General features: G+C 47.6%; 1 protein-coding gene across 1 annotated transcript in view; it reads left to right on the forward strand.

Annotated features, from left to right (window-relative positions):
• Nucleotides 1–6,650: 6,650 nt before the first annotated feature.
• EMILIN2 (elastin microfibril interfacer 2) overlaps nt 6,651–20,305 on the forward strand; it is a 42,705-nt gene continuing 29,050 nt past the window's right edge. Inside the window, exons 1-2 of the mRNA XM_081097767.1 lie at nt 6,651–6,932; nt 7,436–7,558. Coding sequence (XP_080953893.1) covers nt 6,808–6,932; nt 7,436–7,558 — 248 coding nt within the window. The 5' untranslated portion in view covers nt 6,651–6,807. The remainder of the gene's footprint in view (nt 6,933–7,435; nt 7,559–20,305) is intronic.

A 20,305-nucleotide genomic window follows, 5' to 3' on the forward strand; every position in this document is an offset into this window, starting at 1 on the left:
ATTTGTTACAAGATCAAGCTGAAGCATGCTCTTCTGTTCAAAGTTTGAGTTTTCAACTTGTGTCCAAGTTAGCATCCCCAGATCCCAGTTCTCACCCAAGTGTAATGCCACTTTACCGCTATATATTAGGTATGTGAACTTGGTCAACTGTCTTACAAAAGCCAGATACCTATCTTTCTTTCACTCATTTACCCTTGTGTTAATGAACACTGATATATGCCAGGCACTGTGCCAGGCATAGGGTTAAAGCATGAATAAGGAGAATAAGAAATCATTTTTCTTCAACAAACCTGCACTGAAAACTAATCAATGGTGTTGGAGGTGAGAGTCGATGTGACCTCTGGAAAGGATTCATGGTTGGAAGGAGGCACGAGAGGCTCTGGGTGCTGGTCATGACTTGCTTCATTATCTGGGTGCTGATTGCATAGTCACTTTGTGAAAATTCATTCATAAATCACTTGTGGTTTAAGTACTTTTTATAATGCTGTATGTTGATAAAATTTACATTAGAAACTAATCTATAAATACTTACTTTTTAAAATCCTTTATGGCATTGGAATCTCTCGTACTAAAGGGAAAGAAAGTTTTAGGGTTGAAATACACTGGAACTGAGTGCTAGTACATTTTTTTCTAATGTTCTGCCTATTTCTCCCAGGAGTCCTGGCACCACCACTTCCCCCGCAAACAACCACTTGGAAAGCATAATCTCAGAATATTCTGGGAATAAAATATTTTGTTTTTATATTTTAAAAATTAAGGAAAACATGTAAGAGTGTAATAGAAGACGAAGTCACTTTCCTACTTGACCCCTCAGCATTCTCTGAATATGAAACTTGTCTCACCTGTATTTGCCATTAGTCAAAAGATATTAGCAACTTTTATCTGCCCATGGCTTATTATTTATGTTGTTGTAGTCTTTTAACCAATAAATGTTCAAAGATGTCAATGGGCTGAGATGGTGAGCTCCATTTGAGCATGCCCTTCCCTGCTCTGCATTATTTAAATGTGCTGGGACCTGGCCAGAGAATTTAAATATGATGTTGCACCATGGTGCTGTGTTCTTTCTTAGCTCCTCAGGGTGAGTTTAAAGGTGATTAAGTCTGGCCCTGGCTGGCTCAGGTGGTTGAGCACCAAAAGGTCGCCGGTTCAGTTACTGGTCAGGGCACAGTCCAGGTTGTGGATTCAGTCCCCAGTACCACATTGATGTTCCTCTCTCTCCCCCTTCCTCCCTCCCTCTCTAAAACCAATAAAAATATTTTTTGAAAAAGGAAGTCTGAAAAGACTGAGCCAACGAACCTCATGCAAATATCCTGCTTCATTGACAACTAAATAACCTAGTTGTCAGTGCTTAATGAACTTGTTTTTTACAATATAAACTTCAAAAAGTTACCAAAATACATGAGGTAATAGCAGAACAGAACTTTTCCCGAATAAAGTTATGACTTAGAGCAGTTCAATTCTTTTTCATTTTCTGATTTTATTATTTGCATTGACGTTTACTAGTATTTTAGCCTTTATAAATACTGTTTGTATTAAACAAACATAGTGTGTCTTTCAGTTCATCTTAGGTCTCTTAGAGTGACCAAACCCCGGGCACGTTGGAAGATGAAAGGAGACACTAAAAAGAATGAGCAATGTTAACTGACCCACAACGGAGTGACCTGGGACTGGCCGGGCAAATCAGGGTATCTGGACGCCCACCTACTTTTAGATAAGGGGATAAAAACAAACAACAAACCAGAGCTTGTTTTTCTCCACTCGCCTGTACTGGACCCTTTAACAGTGAAATGTCCTGCACCCGTTTGTCATGTTCATGACTCCTCAGTCCTACCTGGTTCTGCCTCATCTACATCCTTCAAAGACCACCTGCTTTAGCTAATCTACGGGCTAGCTCCTGCCTTTGCTTATTAAAAACATACAGTGCACAGGTCACAATTGCAATCACTTCCTCTCGCGATCACATTCATTTTTCATATCAGCTGATTTTAAGCAAAACAAAAGAATAAAAACACTTCTCCACAGCCTTTTCCAATTAATGTTCAACTTTTCTGATTGCCTCAATCTCTCTCTCTTCATCATACCGAGGTACACTGTTTTTACAATGCTATATTCTTTATTTGTGACTTTATTTTTATTGTTTACACTGTTACAGATGCTGCCATTTTTCCCCTCTTTGCCCACCTTCTCCCCGTCCCCCCGCCCCCCCCAAACTCCCTTCCCTCTGGCCATCACCGCACTGTTGTCTGTGTCTGTGGGTTTTGCATATAAGTTCTTTGGCTAATCCCTTCACCTTCTTTCATCCAGTCACCCCTCTCCCCTACCCTCGACAGCTGTCAGTCTGTTCCGTGGACAATGCTGTATATTCTATTTACTAAATGTAACTTTGTACATGTTCTGAAGTCATTTCAAACATGTGTGCCTTGCTTCCCAGTCAATGAAGATAATAAAAAGCTAAATCTGTTTTTCTCTGGCTTCCATATTGCCTGGGATAGTGTTCAATAGGCAAAACTTCCTCAATATGCTCCCAACGAAACAAATCTTTGGATGGCCACAAAACCTCAAGAACTTCTTATCTCCCCTAATATACCATTTTCTTATTGTTTCCAGACTTAAGTTGAAATACAGTTGATTCTCATTATTCGTGGACTGTGTTTGTGAATTAGCCTACTCGCTAAATTTGTGTGTAACTCCAAAAGCAACAAGCACTGCAGCACTTCATGCTCACCTGTGGACGTGTGAGAAAAATGACTTGCCCGATGTGCACGTTCCCAGCTGAAGTCCAGCAAGACGAGGCTCTGCCTTCTTGTTTTCGCTCCCATGCTATAAACAGGCATCCTTTTCATTTTCGTGCTCTCTGTGAGTCATTTTGCTGTTTAAAAAGGCCTCAGCCATAGTGCTGAGTGCTGTCTAGTGTTTCTAAGCACAAGAAGGTTGTGATGTGCCTCATGGAGAAAATATGTTAGTTAAGTATGACTTGCAGTGGTGTTAGCCATGAGTTCAATGTTAATGAACCAATAATATATATATTAAGTAATGTGCCTTTAAAAGAAACACATATAAAACAGGATTATGTATTGATTGGTTGACAAAACGATTGTGACCAGAGGTTTGTAGGAACTACCCTGTATGTCTCCTAGAAGCAATGTATAGCATTCCCTAATTCAGTGTTTGCAGCAACTTTATAGAACATACTATGCTAAATGATGAGAATTGACGGGATTCAAATACTTACACCACTGTTTAGAACTGCACAACCTGAAATACTGAGAGAGTTAATTTGCTCATGAATATTGTTCTAATGAGTATGAACCAAGATTGTGCTAAAATTGATTAACTTAAAATCATCAAACTCATTCTGCCTATATAAAACAGTTTGTTGATTCCAGAACAATCAACTCTCATTCCATAAATAAATGATGAACTACAACATAGTTTGATGTGGCTTGCAATGATGAAGAATTATTGCCTAAGCAATTATAGCTCTCTTGGTAAGAAACAAACATATTCTTAGAGCCTATTTTTGTCAGTTATTTCTTATAAAGAAAAAAAAGTGTTGAGAATCATATGATAAGTGTGACAGCAATAAATTCTCAAAAGTAATATTTGGCTTAAAGTTAGTTATAGGGAGCAGCCTTAGAACGAAGGAACATCTGGAAAAAATTGGGGGATATGGAATTAGTAACTAATTTCATCTTTTTAAGGAAGAAGATATTCATGGTTGAGTTGCCTGATGATCTGCATTTATTTTTGTGGCATTATTAATGCTCCTACACAATGAGCTGAGCTACGTGCTTTCTCTTGGGGAGCGGGAGGAAGAAACTGGGCTAGAAATCACCCACCACACCCAGGGGCAGACCACAGAACCTGCATTGTTTCCCTGAACAGCCATCTCTGTGTGCTGTAATGTTCACGAACTATCCTGTACCCACCAATGTAAAAGAAGCATGTGTCTCTCCATTTTACTTGTATCCAATCCCAGGGTTCCCCACTTTGCTTTCTCCATCGGCCTTCCCCTACCACCAATGGCTTTCATGTAATCCTCCCTACGCCTCCCCCTTTCATTGTAATGCATAAAACTGCCCTTCTCCAGAACATTTTCTCAATTCGTTGAGATTTTGATTCCCAGCAGTTGTCATCAGTTTGAGTCATCAGGTTTGGGCATTTCCTATGTCGACAAAGCAAAGATGAGGAGAGAGAAGCGTGGGACACCCAGGCAAGTCTTAGAGGCTCGAGCACATCCTAGATGCAAAATCTGTTCATCTTGATCCAATGTCTGTGCCCAGATGACAGCATGGTGATGGGGGGACATCCTGCCTGCGGTCTCTGTGAGGATCGCCTTCCTTCCACCTGGGGGCCCAGGGCCCAGCAGGCTCACTGCTTCACGAGTACCCCCAAGTTCAGAGCCCGATGAGCATCTCCTAGCATGACCAACACTGAGGGAATGGGTTATGGAGTACTTCTACTTCGTATTTTTGCTTTAGGGTAAGTTGGTCACAATCAAGAGTGTAAGTCACTATGGGGCACTTTTTATTTAAAAGCAGAAGGAATTCCTTTAGATTGTTATAGCAAACTGAGTTTTCAGGGGCTTAAGGGAGTGGGCGGCTGATGAGCAGTCCACACTTCCAGCATCCTACCATTTGTGTCCACATTATTGCTTATGGCTGGGACCAGATGACCTGCCCACATTAGCCTGTTTCCTAAGGTGCGTGAGCTCTCTACCTCACGAAGCTCCTGGAGGGCTCTGTGGTTCTCAGTTTGATGTGTCCCTTCCTCTGGCGAGAGAAGAGGAAGGGAAGAGAGTCTCTTGGGGTCTTGTCCTGAGAGCCAAGAGTCTTCTTCCATCTTCCCAGAGCAGCCCCACACTGGGGACACGTGGGCTTGTCTGTAATAACTGTGAGCTCACGTAATGGACTGAGCATCAGAAACGTCATACCCTTCACTGCACAGCAGCGCACAGAAGCTTGATAAACACAGAGCCATGTACAAATCCTCAGTATTTTTGTACAATGCCTAGCAGGGAACAGATGCGCAGAATAAAATTTATTTACTGACTTATAGCTGATTAAAAATGTGGTCCTCTCAATGAGAAGTTGGTTCTCAAATTCTGGAACTAGAATATGACTTCCTACTCTAACTTCGATTCAATGGAAAAAAATAGATTTGACCTGATCAGTTCATCTTCACTCTCAAGTTTAAGAATTATCTGTATTGAAGTTGTGATTGTTAGCTGTTAATTTTAGATAGACACACACCTGTGTGTTTCCTCCATTCCCCCCCCCCTTCATTTCTGGGCTCCCTTTCTTCCCTATGACACTTTGTGAACAGAAATCGTGTTAGGATGGGGACAATAGTGCAGCCACACAGAAAGATACAGATTGGTTATACAAGGCAGCTTCTTGTCCCTTTCTATTATTTTCCCCTTGGGGTGGCTCTTTTGAAGGCTGGGATGGCTTCAGTCCCTTATTGGCATGATCTACCACTTGGAAAGTTCATAAACAGACTATGTCCTTACATGGTATAATTTCTGCTTGGATCTTGCAAAGTTTCTACTTAGGGAACGTTCTCTCATTTGCAAATCAAAAGGCCAACATCCCCCTCAAAACATATTAGAAATGAAACGGGCCAATGGCCTCATTTAGTAGCCCAGGGAACGCAGCAAAGCCTTATTATTGTCCACATAACTCACAGCCAACAGCGTAATAACAGCTCACAGTCATTACAGTTAACCTACGCAAATAACCTCACTCTAGTGTTCATTCCATGCAGTGGGTAAACTCAAATAGAAGAACACAACCCTTTGGTCTGGATTTTATGTAACATTATTCAGGGGGTTTGCTTCATACCCCAAAGAAAGTGATAAAGATGAGTGTGACTCACGAATATGAAGAAAATATGCAGGCAGGTGACAAGACATGGCTAGCCGTGTCTCAACTGTTAAGAAGCAAAGAGACTGTGGTGGAGTAAATGGGTTTACTGTTGATAGAAAAACCAAGTTCAGAGGAGGACCGCAGCAGCAGAGGCCGAGGTTGCCTTTCAAAGGTCAGTGTGATGCGCCTCAGAAGCTTTGGGGAGGTGGAGGGGCGGTGGCTTCCACGGTTCCCTGCTGCCCCGCACGGTGGCTTGGAAACGGTTAAATGGATGGACGAGGCCGAGTTGGGCGCAGAAAAAGAAGAGGATCCGCGTTCATTTCCCCCTAAACTCTCCTAAATCCAAATGCGGGGGAATGGCCGCATCTTGCCAGAAGAGGAAATGCGAGTCGCCTCTGATAAAGGACTGATAACGGTGTCCCGTTCACCCTGGGAAGCCGGCACCCAGGCTCGACGTGAGGACTGCGCCGCGCCGGCGGCGGCCACTTCCCGAGGGGCCGGGGCGCGCCTGCTGGAAGGTGGGAGGCGGGGTTGCCTGGCTGCTGGGAAGAGACCAAAGGAATGAGTAATTGGAAATTCTGTAACACAGACCCTTCTCCCAAGCCCTTTGGCCCTTTCACCCCCAGCCCCCTGCTGAGCGGCCGGGGGACTGGAGACAGGGAGTCGTGGTGGAGGGAGCGTCACGTTTCGGAGAGGGAAGTGAAATAGAGGGCGGCACCCGGGGGGACCTGTGCGTCATTGAGGGACCGAGGAGAAGCGCGGGCCCACGGGGTGGAAAAGGAGAAGTGGTAGCGAGAAGCCGGAGGGGGCGGCCGCGGAGCGCGGTGGGGGCGCCGCGAAGGGCCCGAGCCTCCTGCTTCCTCCGGCCGCGCCCCGGCCGCCCGCACACTCGCGCGCTCGCCGCGACCCGCCGCGCTCCGGATCCCGCCCCGCGCGCACAATGTGGCCTCGGCCCCGGCCCCGGCCCCGGCCCCGCGCGTCCTGGCGCTGGGCGCTGGCCCTGCTGGCCCTGGGCGGCGCGGGACTGTGCCAAGCCGGCCCCGCGCGGCCCGGTGCCAGGAACAAGTAAGTGCGGGGCCCCTCTTTCGCCCCCAGGACGGCGAGGCCACCCCTCAAAGCCCTGGGCCGGGCCCGAAACTGCCCTGCCAGAGGCGATGAGCCGCAGCCGGGGTCCCCCGCGGGCTGCCCCTGGGGGGCGCCTCCTGCCGGTGGCCGTGCGCTCCGTGGTCCGCGCGGGGTCCCGGTGACCTCGCCTGCGCCTCCAGCAGTGATGCCTCCCGGGCCGCGCGCAGAGGCGTCCCGAAGAGCAGAGGGATCAGAAGACCCCTCCCAGGACTTGCTGGGGTCCTTGGGGCCGGGTGCTCCCCCTTCCCGTCTCTTCTAGGGGAAAGGTGCCGGCTGTCCCACAGCGCGCCCGCGCCCCTCCGCCAGGTCGGCTTTGTGGAGCTCCCGCCTCCGCGGGGAGCACGGCCTCCCTCACCCCGGCTCCATCTGCGGGTGCAGCAGCTTGTCCGTCTCCCCCAGCCTCAGGTTTACACACCGCCCCTCTCCCTCTCTCTCCGCCCCAGGAATTGGTGCGCCTACATCGTGAACAAGAATGTGAGCTGCTCTGTGCAGGAGGGAAGTGAGAGTTTTATCCAGGCTCAGTACAACTGCCCCTGGAACCAGATGCCCTGCCCGTCCGCGCTGGTGTGAGTCCTGGTGCCGGGGAGCGGGCGGGGGCGGTGGGGTGGGGTCGGAGCGTGGGGCTCCGGCCGCTGCGTAAATCTCTACCCCGGCGGGTGCGAGCTCCGCAGCTGAAAAGTTTCAGCGCGAGCGGGGCCGGCCGCAGGGTAGTGAAGAAGCATGTGTTGCCCTGAGCGAGCGTTGATGATGCGCACGCCCTGCTCGTGATCACCAGGGCACAGGAGGGAATGAACAAAGCCCCTACCCTCATCTCTCTCTCTCTCTCTCTCTCTCTCTCTCTCTCTCTCTCTCTCTCTCTCTCTCTCTCTCTCTCTCTCCAGTTTTATTACTAACATAAGGCAGCTGGACCTAATTAGATCCATATTGTGAGTTCTGGGGCATACAGAAATTTCAGCGTGTATACTGCTAAAAATGCTTATATGTAGGATTAGCGGGGTGTCCTAAAACAGATGAGTTTTGTTCAGATGTCCCTGTAAAATTGACCTCATCCGGGGCTGTAAATCTCTAAAGTCCCAGGAATAACTTGCTTAAAAGTGTGTTGTCGTTGCTTGTTTGTTTTTTTCCAAGTTAGACTTGGGGATTGGCTAAGAGGTTGTCATGAGAGCATAGTTTTTAAAGACAAGCGGAGGAATTAATCATCTTTTTGCTTAGAAAGATTTCACCAGCTTAAAAGAACACACAAAGAGGAAGCAATGCGATAGAGTGAAGGTTACGTTAAATACAGCGCACTCATTCAGTGCTCGGCACGTCTTCGTGTTTTGTGTGAGCCCGATATCCGAGGACGAGCCCATGTGAATACACGGCTGTTGGGGAACACATCTGATGCCTGAAATTAATTGTATTCCCCTAAGAATAGGTTGTTTGTATTAGAGCACAGTTGTCATTGCAGCAAAGAATAATAGCCAGTAGGCGGATTTGTCTTTGGCAAAGCAAAGGGAGGGCCTGAAACTTGTCCTCCAGAAAACCTCCTTCCAGGTACATGAACCTTCAGGCAAGTGAGGTGCCAGTGGTCCCTAAGTCACGTCCCCCGTCCCCCCCCACCCCCTCAGTCCCCAGGGGCGGCTATGGGAACTGCAGACAGAAAAGGGATAATTCCTCTGGGTCACCAACCACCTAGAAGAGATCCCACCTTTGATGACACAGAGAAACAGGAGGAAGGGGAATCGCTGGCTGCCGCGTTGAGCTGGGCAGATTGTCAGGGGCGCAGTGCAGTTGCTCTGTCTGCATCTGTAGTCGGTAAGATACAAACCCACAGTCTATGGTTAGCAGTCAGTGAATTCAGAACCACAGAAGATTTTTACATTGTGGTAGAGACCTGTAAATAGTCAATACAATTTGAATTGACTTCTATAAAATTAGATTTGTTAATCAGGAATATTTTGTCTTACACAAGAATAGAATTTTGTGGCTCATTATAACTTTAATATTTACTTGTAACAAGTCAGAAATAAACAAATTTTTCATTTGGGGAGGTAATACTTTTAAATTAGTTTTTTAAAGTTTCTGAAATTATTTTAGTGCTTGGGAAATCAAGCGGAACTTTAATTGTTATATTTCACAAAAACCAGTGAAACAAATTCTCTATCTTCAGTGGGGGGTGAATCACCTCCAGACCAGCAGGTGAGAGAAAGGCAGGTGGGAAGGATATCCAATGGGAAGCATAAAAATTGCGATTTTACGAAACAAGACCAAAATCAGTGACCTCAGTATTTTTATTCTATAATAACCATGTAAATGATTCAAATGTGCTTGTAAGTACTGCATTAAAAGTGAAATTTTTAGACCTGAGGCCTGGGGAGGTGAGGTTCGTACGGACCACTTTCCAGGCGGTGTGAGAAGCACAGGTGTGCTTGTTTATTTGCCCTTCACAGGTGTTGCGTTTTTTACAAACTATGGGCCAGGCCTTCCACCCGCAGAAAGATTGCATCTCGCTGATTGCAGTGCTCGCTTTGTGCGGTGGTCTGGACCCGAACCCACTCTCTCCAAGGTGTGCCTGGATAGGACTGGAGGTTGGCTGAGATCTGGAGCTAGAAGTGCACTTTAGCATCTGGTAACGTTTGAGCGGCTGGGAGTGGCAGGTGTGAGCCAGCGAGGCCCTCATCCAGTTGGAGCGGACCTGGGTTGTCAGGGGCTGTGAGGGGAAAGGAGGAAGAGGGGCCAGGCAGGGGGAGAGAGCAAAGTCAAGCTTTTGGAGGAGGAAACTACATCTTAGAGACCTCAGGACGAGAGGCTGAGGTGTTGGTAGCAGGAAGATTGGCTTATGCAGAAAGAGGCAGTGTCAGGGCAGTTTCAGGGGTGCAGGGTTGTGGCTCCTGTGCGATTAAGGGAGGACATGAGGAGACCCAGTTACCCAAGAATCAGATGTTCCAAAGGCTTCAGTGGAGAAAGGGAGCTGATAGCAGCCAAGCAGGTGAAGAATTAAAGAGAGGGAATTCTGCAGGCTTAGGAGAGAAGTGAGGAAGCCAGAGGGAGAGGCTGAATACGCTCCAAACGGAGGTGGGAACAGGGGAGGAGACAGGGGTGTGATGGGGGGAGAGGAGAACGCCTGTGCCTGACCGGTCACCGGGCACTAAGGCCCCACAGGCATTTCCAGAAAGTGTAGACAGTGCTCCGTCTGCACGTAGGAAGAGCCTTAGATTCGAGATTGCACATTGCGTATGGGGTGTGTGACCCCAGGAGCAGAGAGGGTTTTTATGTGACATGAGGGCATTTTGAGCAATTCCTTTTCTGCAGCTGTAAAGGACCTTCTGAGTGGCAGGCGCTGTGTCAGGACTTTGCTTTCTCTACATTAGTTTAATTCTTGCGACAACCCTTCAAGATGAACACCATTGTCTCCATTTTACCAACGAGGAAACAGGAGATGTTCCCTGACTTGCCTGTGGTCACATGATGGTAAGAGACTGCGCTGCTGGCCTTGGGGCCTGGCCTCTGTCCCTGGGATGGAGAATGCGTTTGCTTGTTTTAGTGTGTGCCTCAGTAGATCGCACAGTACTCAGCTACAAAGAACATGTACACCCTCATCATGCAAGGCAGTGCCCCCATAACGGACTGAGAACTGTTTGGAAGGCTTAGTACAGTCTCGCAGGCCTGCATCGTTGTAACATGATGAGCCCTTTATCTGCATTGCCTTCAATCTTTACCGCAATCCCTGTAATGGGCTGGTATCCCCATTTTGCAGGAGGGCATGTAGTTGGGAGGTAGCGGAGCCTGGATTCAGATCTAGGTCTGTTATTTCCAAGCTGTAGGCTCTTCCCACTGCACACCTGGCAGCCCCTTGCTGTCTAAACCCACACCCTGGGATGAGCACCCCAAGGATGTGTGTGTGACCCCAGCGCTGTGACGATGGGAGGGGAGGAGGTAAGGGCCGGAGGCTTCTCAGAGCCCCTCTCTGGAGAGGGTGGGGGGTCGTGTTTGGGTGTCCCAGCGGCAGAAACAGCGCCACCTTTCTTCTCCTTCTTGGACTGGGCATTGTTTCCTTCATGCATCATTCATGCCTCCTGGCAGTAAGTCCAGATAGTTGCACAACCTCCCACTCAGCCTGCGGTGGTCCAGCCGAGTGAGGTTAGTCCTGAGACATGGGGGCGTCCTGTGAGCGGAGCAGCTGCCTGCTGGAGCCTTGCCGTTGGCTCTGAGGATCCCAGATGCGAGGCAGGTTATTCCCCTGCACCGGCGTCCCTTCCAGCTCAGGGCTGAGGCGCTGCCTGTCAGGCTGCAGTTTCCTGCTCTCTGACACCACAAACTGACTAGGGCTTATCAGCCTCCACCCAGCCCTGCCCCCACCCGCCTCTTGGGTGTGTGGCATCTTGGTGAAATGTTTCCTATTAGCTCTTTAAAAAAATCTCATCAGTCGGGGAGGGATCCGGATGGGGCCAACTGAAGGGCCCTGTGCTGCTCTGATAACATTGACTGAGGATTTGCGCATGTGCAGCAGGTGTGGGTTCTAAATGCTGAGTTTCCAGAACTTCTGTAATCCGCTGGTTCCAATGGGAGCAGATGGTCATTCAGCTGGAAGAAAAGTTGCCTGTTAAGGAATAATCTCAGCCAGGAAAAGCTTTTTAAAAAAACAAAACAAAACAAAAAAAAAACACACCTAAAACTAAACTAAGAACACTTAAGACTAAGGGGAAACATAGGGCTTACATCTTCTAGAGACAATTCTACATTTTCTGCATCTCCAGGGACAATTCCAAACGAGCCTCTTGTGTGTATGGCTTTGGGGGGTATTTTCCTTCGGCTGTTAAATAGCGTGGGGTCCAGGGAAACGCGAATGAATGGAGGGGGCATGAGGGGGCGGGGCAGAGCCCTTGCTAACGTGCACGGAGGCCCCCAGACCCCAGGGCCTGGCGCTGCCGCTGCTGTGGTTCCCTCGCACTTTCCATCCCCATCTGCCTTTGGGGTTGTATCGTGTGAGCTTCCCTAGACCCCTCAGACCTTCCTTTCAGCTTCTTTGACCTTTTCCCTCCCTCGGCTCCCAGGAGATAACACGGGGAGCCCTTCGGCGCTTTCAGAGGCTTCCATGTGCCTTTTCCTTTTCTCAGCACACGCTCAGTCAGGGGAGTAGATAGGGCCGAGACGGAGGTCTTGGGAACAGAACTCCCATGCTTATGGTCTACATTTCCTACCTTATTTTGGGGAGAATTAATGGGATTCAAGTAGGTCATGGCCTTAAGGAAAAATTTGCCCCCCCCCTTTTTTTTCATGAAGGCTTTACTTGTAATTTATTGATTTTTCAAAAGAGAAAAGAGAGAACAACAAAACAACAGACCCCATGTCCTCCAGGCAGCACGGGGCCCAATGCCAGTGGTAGGCCTGTCTTAAATAGAATAGAGCTTGACATGTTGAAAGATACATTTCAGAAAAATTTGCTTTTTGTTAAGCCCCGTTGTGGTCCCATGAACTGGTGCTCCTCCCTTGATCTAGTCTACCACGTTGGCACTTGGTAAATGAATGACAATTCCGAGGTGAGCAGGAAGGTGGAAGTGAGTGGGGCAGGCCTCCCCTGAGGCCATCCCCCAGGGCTGGCTGGCCTGGCCAACATGTTCTGAAGAGGAGGTGAAAGTCTTGCGTTCGGGCATGAGCTCTCGCACCACCCCGCTGTGTGACTGCAGGCAAGCCCCTCGCCCTCTCTGAGGCACGGTGTCCTCATCGCTGCATTTCGGGGAGGCGCCGTAGCGGACAGAACTGTGCAGAAGCGCCTGTTACGCTCATGTGCTCATGTGCAGCGCTCAGCAGGGCTGTCTGGTGACTGTGCCTGTTCCCGTTGCTTGTTTGAAGTGCTGTTGCTGCTCAGGTGGCCTTACCTTCCAGGGCTTTGCCTTTGAAGCTCATACTTCCTGACCTGGCAGAGAAGGACGGGAGGGCTAAGGAATGAACTCCATTTGGTGAGCTAAGATCATCATGAAATGGAAATGACTGAAATCGACTTTTAAAAAATATATATATTTTTATTGATGTCAGAGACGAAGGAAGAGGGAGGTAGAAACATCAATGATGAGGGAGAATATTGATCAACTGCCTCCTGCAGGCCCCCCCACTGGGGATCGAGCCCGAAATCCAGGCATGTGCCCTTGACCGGAATCGAACCCAGGACCCTTCAGTCCACAGGCCGATGCTCTATCCGCTGAGCCAAACCAGCCAGGGCTGAAATTGGCTTTTAAACATGAAGTTAAACTTGCAGAAACTGCTGTGGAAGCAGAGCCAGAGAAGCGTTTCTCCAGGGAATATCAGGTGGTTCCAGCCGCCTGGGCGTTGCTGGCTGGCTGGGGCTGGGGGTGGGGGTGGGGGTGGGGGTGGGGGCTGTGGGAGGCCAGTCAGCAGGTGAGCTGCATGTTCCCAGGTGCCCCCAGGGGGTGAGCTCTGCCCATCCCCGGCCACTAACACACTGCTTTCATGCTTTACCTTCAGAACAAATCCTCTTCCTCGTGTTGGCAGCGTGAAGATGGCGCTAATGTCACTGGGTGTGAATGATGCGGTAGGCGCTGCGCAGGGCGGTCAGTGTCCTACATGCTGCTTCTTAAAAGCTAAAACTGGCAGACGGGGCCAGTGTTCAGATTACTCCCGGACTGTCACCCAGCTGTTTGGTTTATTATTGGGTACAAGACTGTTTTACTGCTACCATCCTTCATGAAGCAGCTTCTGCCCCTAAGAACAGCAACGAACCGCTTGATAGAATGGCGCGGGGGTGACTGCTCCTTGCGGACTGACCTTCCTGGCAGGCTCAGGACAGGGGCTCAGGAGTTCCCGTCCTGGTAGTAGTTCACGTGGAGGAAAAACAATGAACTGGTTACAGGCAGGCTCACAGTCCATGCTCTTCTTGCCTTCCTGCTTTAAAGTGGTGATGGGTGTTGAAAAAAGTGGGCAGGGCTCAAACCAACCCAATTCCCGGGTTGAAAATGCTGACGAAGCAAACTTTCCTGGGTGCGTGAGGGCCCAGCTGGCCCTTTTTTTCCACCTCCGAAAATATTGGATGATTAGGGAAGACGCCTAAAAGTTATTCTTTGCCTTTCAGGGCAGTGCATTTTACTGTGCATTTGCTTAAAACAAAATTTGGTTAAGAGACAGGTTTAGGTGGAGGCCTCTCAACATGGTCATTTCGATGAAAGGCAATCTGCTCTGAGGATCCTCCGTGTTTCCCTCACTTTTCCCGTCTTCAGATCTAGTTGTGATTGTACAGCATCCGCCGAGTGCAGGGGTGTAATCCGGGGTCTCTTTCAGAGACTCGCTTACAATCCACTGTAAGACAGGGTTCTAGAAATTTCCCTCTGGCTCCAAGTTTCCAGCATCTCAGCGGGGAGGCTGCTGAAGGATTGTGGCCTAAGGGCCTAAGTTTTCTGAAAGTGAAGGTGAAAGTGCCACTTGTTTCCGGCTGAGGCTCCCCCTCAGATCTTGGAAACGTAGCCCAAAAGCTGTGGCAGTGATTGCGACAGAACTCGGGGAGGGGCGAGTTTCACATTCCAGCCCTCAATCCAGTCTTTTCACTATTAAAGCGTTCCTCTGGCTCGGTCCGTTTCAAGCCAAAACGCTCTCAATCTGCTGGTGGAATCGAGGGCTTTGGGCGGGGAGGTAGCGTGGAGCCCCTCTGAGTGTCCGGAGTGTTCCAGAATCTCCAGTCTGGCCTGCGGTCGGGACAGTGCTCAGATCTGATAGGCGTGTCAGCTGCTTTCGGCTGGAACAGCCCTTTCAGGACCACAAGGCCAGGTCCGGGCCAGCTTGGTCGTCCGGATACACGATGTGCCTTTTCCCCGTCGCAACATGTTGCCTCATCCGGCTGCTCTGGAGATCTTTGGGAGTCATCGTGTTGATCATTGTAAAAAACAACTAGAAAGCTGTAACACAGATTCCCTGCTCTCCGACAGTGCAGGAGGGGAAGCAGAAATACCTTTAGGGGCTTATTTCGTGAATCCAATAGCAAGGCCTCCTCTACACTCCCTGTCGGAAGGGTCCCTGGAAAATAATCCCGATGAGTAGACCATCCAATTTTCAAAATGCTAATTTATGTCTTTGCTGCTTTGTGTTATTTTACACGAAACGGCAATTTGAAGGTAGTTATGAAAATTTCTGTCTTGAATGTCTTTCTTTAATCATTGATCCATACCTTTAAAAGTGCAAAAATAACTACAAGCGTCAGTTCCCAATAGACAAAGCAATTGGTTGTGTGTCTGAAGAGTAATCAGATACATTAAAAAGACACCACCACCACACTTGAGTTAAATCCCCATTTTGAAACTCTGAAAAAGACTCAGTGATGCTGTTTTTGGTTCCCACTTAACAGAGATATATTTTGGGTAGTCGGGACAAGACTTGCTAGCATTTTGCTTCCACAGTCCTGAAGAGATTTAAAAATAACCCCAATGCAAAATGGTTTATTGAGATTAACTTAGATACACTGTATGTACTGTACATATTTAAAGTTGGATAATTTAATATTTGACCCATGAAATCAACACCACAATTGAGATACTGGACATTTCCATCACCACAAAGTTTCCCCATCCTCCTTGATAATCCTCCCTCCAGGTTCTCCCCACATACCTTCCCCAGGCTGATGAGCTTTCTTTCCATCATTGTAGATGAGTTTGCAATTTCTAAAGTGTTATGTAGTGTTATACAGTGCGTACTGTTTTTATGTTAAGTTTTTTTTTTTCATTAAGCATAATTGTTTTGAGGTACATCTTTTTTGTACTATGTATCAGTAGTTGGTCACTTCTGATTGTTGACTAATATTCCTTTGTATGTGTACACCACAATTTCTATACAGTAGTTGTGTTTCAACTGAGAACTGGTGAAAAAAGAATGTAGAAAATAATTTATAATGACAGTAAGGTTACTTCTCCGATATTTCTGAAGACCAATGAGGTGATAAATGCATAACAACTGCAGAACACTAGATAAAGCCATAATGGAGTAAAAAAACAACAACAACCCATATTTCACATTTATAGCCCTTGAAAATGTTGGATTGAGGCTACAAAATTAGTATAAGACACTATAAACTGGCAGAAAGCTCAATAGGGTTAAAGAAGACTTATTCTTTAAAGCAGTGGTTCTCAACCCTCTGGCCCTTTAAATACAGTTCCTCATACTGTGACCCAACCATAAAATTATTTTCATTGCTACTTCATAACTGTAATGTTGCTACTGTTATGAATCGTAATGTAAATATCTGATATGCAGGATGGTCTTAGGCGACCTCTGTGAAAGGGTCGTTCGACCGCCAAAGGGGTCGCGACCCACAGGTTGAGAACCACTGCTTTAAAGACTGTTGGTTACTCAGTTTCATTAAATTTGTGTGCAGGGCCCATGTCTGGCACAGGACTAGCAAGGGACCGGACCTCTCCCTTGCTCTCTGGAAGTTCACGTCCTTCAGGTGAAATGAGACATAAATGGGAAGCAGTAAAATAAAAGGTAGAGATGAGACTTGCAATAAGAGAAGCACAAATAGCGGAGGATGCTCCAAGGTGGAAGACGTTGTTTCCTGCCAGAAGGCACGTGAGAACTTGTTTGCGGCGGTGACATCTTAGCAGGGCTTTGAAGGATGGTGCTAGTGAATATATGCACAGGTGAGAGGATGCCAGCATAAGCCAAGCGAGCACGTGAGCGAAGGCCTGGAGATGGGATGTGAAGGGACGTCCATGGTGACGAGTAGATCGAGGTGTGGGCACAGCTGGCTTCTTCTGGGGGCTGTGAGGGAAGGATCTGTCCCAGGCCTCTCTCCTTGGAGTGTAGATGCCATCTTCTCCCACATATTTTCAACTTAACAGATATCTGCTGGACCCCTCTTCACTCAGTGTCTACACATTTGTCTTACTCCCCTCTAATTGTATAATTTAGTAACAAGTTTGTCCTTTATTCAAGGGAAACCAACCCAAGGGGGGGGGGGGGGGGACAGTGCTTCACAAGCAATGGAGCAGTCTCCTGAAGGATCTTGGCCACTCCTGATCTTCAACAAACAGAGGGCCATTTGGGACATGTGGTGTGAAGGCAACCACCAGCAGGTCCAGAGAAACAAAGAAGACGGACACTCTTTTATGGACTTGGGAGGGGCTGTTGTAAACAAAGAGTTCATTGGAGGAAACTGAAAGCTGGAAGTGTAGTGACTTTTCATTGGCTGAGTTATGGCAGGTCTCCCATGGACTGAGCTGTTACTGGGCAAGGACCGAGCTAGTAAAGTGGAATCACTGTGGGAGATGTAAGGCACATCTCTTCCTGTTGGGATCAATAGTGGGTTGAGTGACACATATGCAAGTGTCCTTTCTTCTAGGCTCTGGACTCCACTTTTAAAAAATATATATATTTCTATTAATTTCAGAGAGTAAGGGAAAGATAGAAACATCAGTGATCAGAGAGACTCATTGATTGGCTGCCTCCTGCATCCCCGCCCCCACTGGGGATCGAGCCCACAACCAGGGCACCAAACCCACAACCTGGGCATATGCCCAACTGGGAATTGAACCATGACCTCCTGGTTCATAAGTCGATACCCAACCACTGAGCCACGTCAGTTGGGCATCTGGATCCCATTTTAAATGAGGTTTCTGTTTATTAATTTTTCACAGCAAGAGTGAGTTTTATAGAATGTTAGAAGAGGCAGCACTGAAGCAGGGCATGGTTGGCTGTGGTTGAATAAAGATCAAGGAACAGAAACAGGTACACAGCCCAGAGTTGGCTTGGCATCTGGGGATTGGCTGGCTGGAGATACTGTGTGTCTGGTCAAGTTGAGCATTTACATGGACATGAAAGCTCAGTTTGCTGATGTGGCACCATCTGGGTCTAGAAATTTCTTTCACCACCTGCCCAGAAGCTTCCCTCTAACCTGGGGCAGTGCCCAGGGCTTGCTGTCCCATAGCCCTTACATACCTGGGTTCTGTGGTGATTCTCTTAAAACCACATGGGGTTGGCCAAGGTAGGGAACGCCATGCCCTCAAGTTCCTTAAGAAAGTTCCAGTCCCATAAGTCTGCATGAGCAGTGAGGACTGTTCTGGAGACGGTGAGCCACACAGATGGCTTTAAGGACGTCGCAGGTGTCACCAACCTTGAAAATCCATTGGCCACCCTACGTGGTCTTGGAGGAAAGTTCCTCTTCCTTGACCTACTGCTCCATTGCCAACTCCCATTTAAAGGCAAATAAACAAAATTCTTCTTTTGGTTTTGCTAACCAGCCCCCACTCTCTACTTCTCCACACCTTAAGGTCTTGGGTGGGGTGGGTGGTGGCAGCATCTTTCAGAGAAAAGTAATGCTCCTCCTAAGCCAGCCGTGGGCAAACTACGGCCCGCGGGCCGGATCTGGCCCGTTTGAAATGAATAAAACTATTGAAAAAAAAGACCGTACCCTTTTATGTAATGATGTTTACTTTGAATTTATATTAGTTCACACAAACACTCCATCCATGCTTTTGTTCCGGCCCTCCGGTCCAGTTTAAGAACCCATTGTGGCCCTCGAGTCAAAAAGTTTGCCCGCCCCTGTAAGCAGTGCAGGTGGGTGAAGTGTTGCGCGTCGCTGTGCGAAGTGTGGATTTTAAAAACGTGAAGTAATACTGATTAGCCTGGATAATGTGAGAAATATGAACCCATGTCATAGCGTTTTCATTCTTTCCCCCCCACTTTGGTCATAAATTACGAAAGAAATGCAAGTGTTCCTGTGTTTTCACTTCCCAGATTATTACTTTTTAAACTGAGAATGACTTGGCCCAAAGGAAGGAAGAAAATGTTTTTATATCTGCAGAGAAACTCATACTTTCTCAGGGTTTTCTCAGCTTCTAAGTGACTTCCACCCAGTTACAGGTGTGGCCTGTGTAAGAGCTTGCCAGCACCCATAGACTTTCCCCGAAGGTGTGAAATAAATACCGATGGGATATCATAGCCAATTCCTTTTCAGTATCAAGAAGCAATACTAAGAACAATGGATGTGTAGCTGCAAGTTGGAGAGTGGCTGGAGGATATGGAATTGAGGAAGGAGGGAAAGCAGGGAGTGGCTGAGATACTTGGGGGGGGGGCGGGGGGGGATGGATGTTGCAAACCAAGTCAAGAGAAACACAGGAAAAAGGATTTCGAAATTATTGTGACTTTGCGGGATAATTTGAGAAAATAATTTTTCTGCTTGACAAAAAGAGGAAATAATCAAAATGGCTCTGAAAAGGTTTGGATCCCCAAACCCCAGAAAGTCATATTTGTGGTGAGCATCATGGGAAAGGCTGAGGCCAGCCGACGTTCTCATGGCCCGCACTGTGGGAACCCGGAGTGTGAGCACGGGGGAGTGATGAGGACAGCCTTCTGGCATTCTGACTCCAGGAATAAGGGCACATGATATAAGTTTGGGAAATGGAGGAGTATAGCATTTATTTGGGGGAAATGGCCTGCAACAGCGATGGCCCTTCCCAAAAGCATTCTTCAGGAGAACATAGTCCATCGTTCATCTTGGATTATTCACCCTCCAGAAAGCCATCCGGTTAGCTGGGACCCTCCTCCCCGCTGTCACGGCATTGACTTGAGTTTTGTAATGTATCTCCCAAAGTGAGGAAGTTAAATCTGAGAATGTGGCCTCATTGGAACTGATGCATAAGCTGTATTTCATGGTCCGGACACGCCCTGCACTTGCAGATGATGTCATCTTTAGCACTGCAAGTTTGTCCGAAGGTCCTGATTGCTCTTATAATAAATTTAACTCTCGCTACAGCCGAGTTGGACGGAGCCTTGCAGCTGAGCCACTGTGGTTTTCTGTAATCACCTTTCTCCGGGACTGTTCTGTCCTTAGTGGGGTGATAAATTGTGGAAAATTCTGGAGGAAAGTTTCTACTTATTCTGCATGATCAGTAGAAGTAAAGAGGATTTCAGGTTGTGAAATCTAACTTGCTGCTCTAAGTAATTCATAAGGAAATGAATTCAAGAGGAAACAGAAAAACCAGCAGCTTCCAACTGTGGTTTCTCCAGCAAACATCTCCTTTGTCCGGGGACAGAGTCTCCTCTGTGTACATTTTCGTTGTGAACACATGGCTTCGATGTAGGAGCTGTTGTTTTAGAAGCGCGTACAAAGCTCTGCTGTAATCTGACTTCAGTCAGGGCTCATCAGTCTGACGTTTAGATCCACTAGATACAGTCTGTATTTCAGAAATATATTGGCCCAAGCATTCTGGCTTTTAAAACTTAGGTGGATTTTCCTAGAAAGTCAAGAAAAATATTTTACATTTTTTTATGTTGTTGATTTCAGAGGTCTGGTTAAAAACGTGTAGCGTAGCAGAAAGAGAGAAGATGAAAAT

This window comes from Myotis nattereri (assembly GCF_964212035.1).
Source record: "Myotis nattereri genome assembly, chromosome: 8".
Classification (NCBI taxonomy): domain Eukaryota; kingdom Metazoa; phylum Chordata; class Mammalia; order Chiroptera; family Vespertilionidae; genus Myotis; species Myotis nattereri.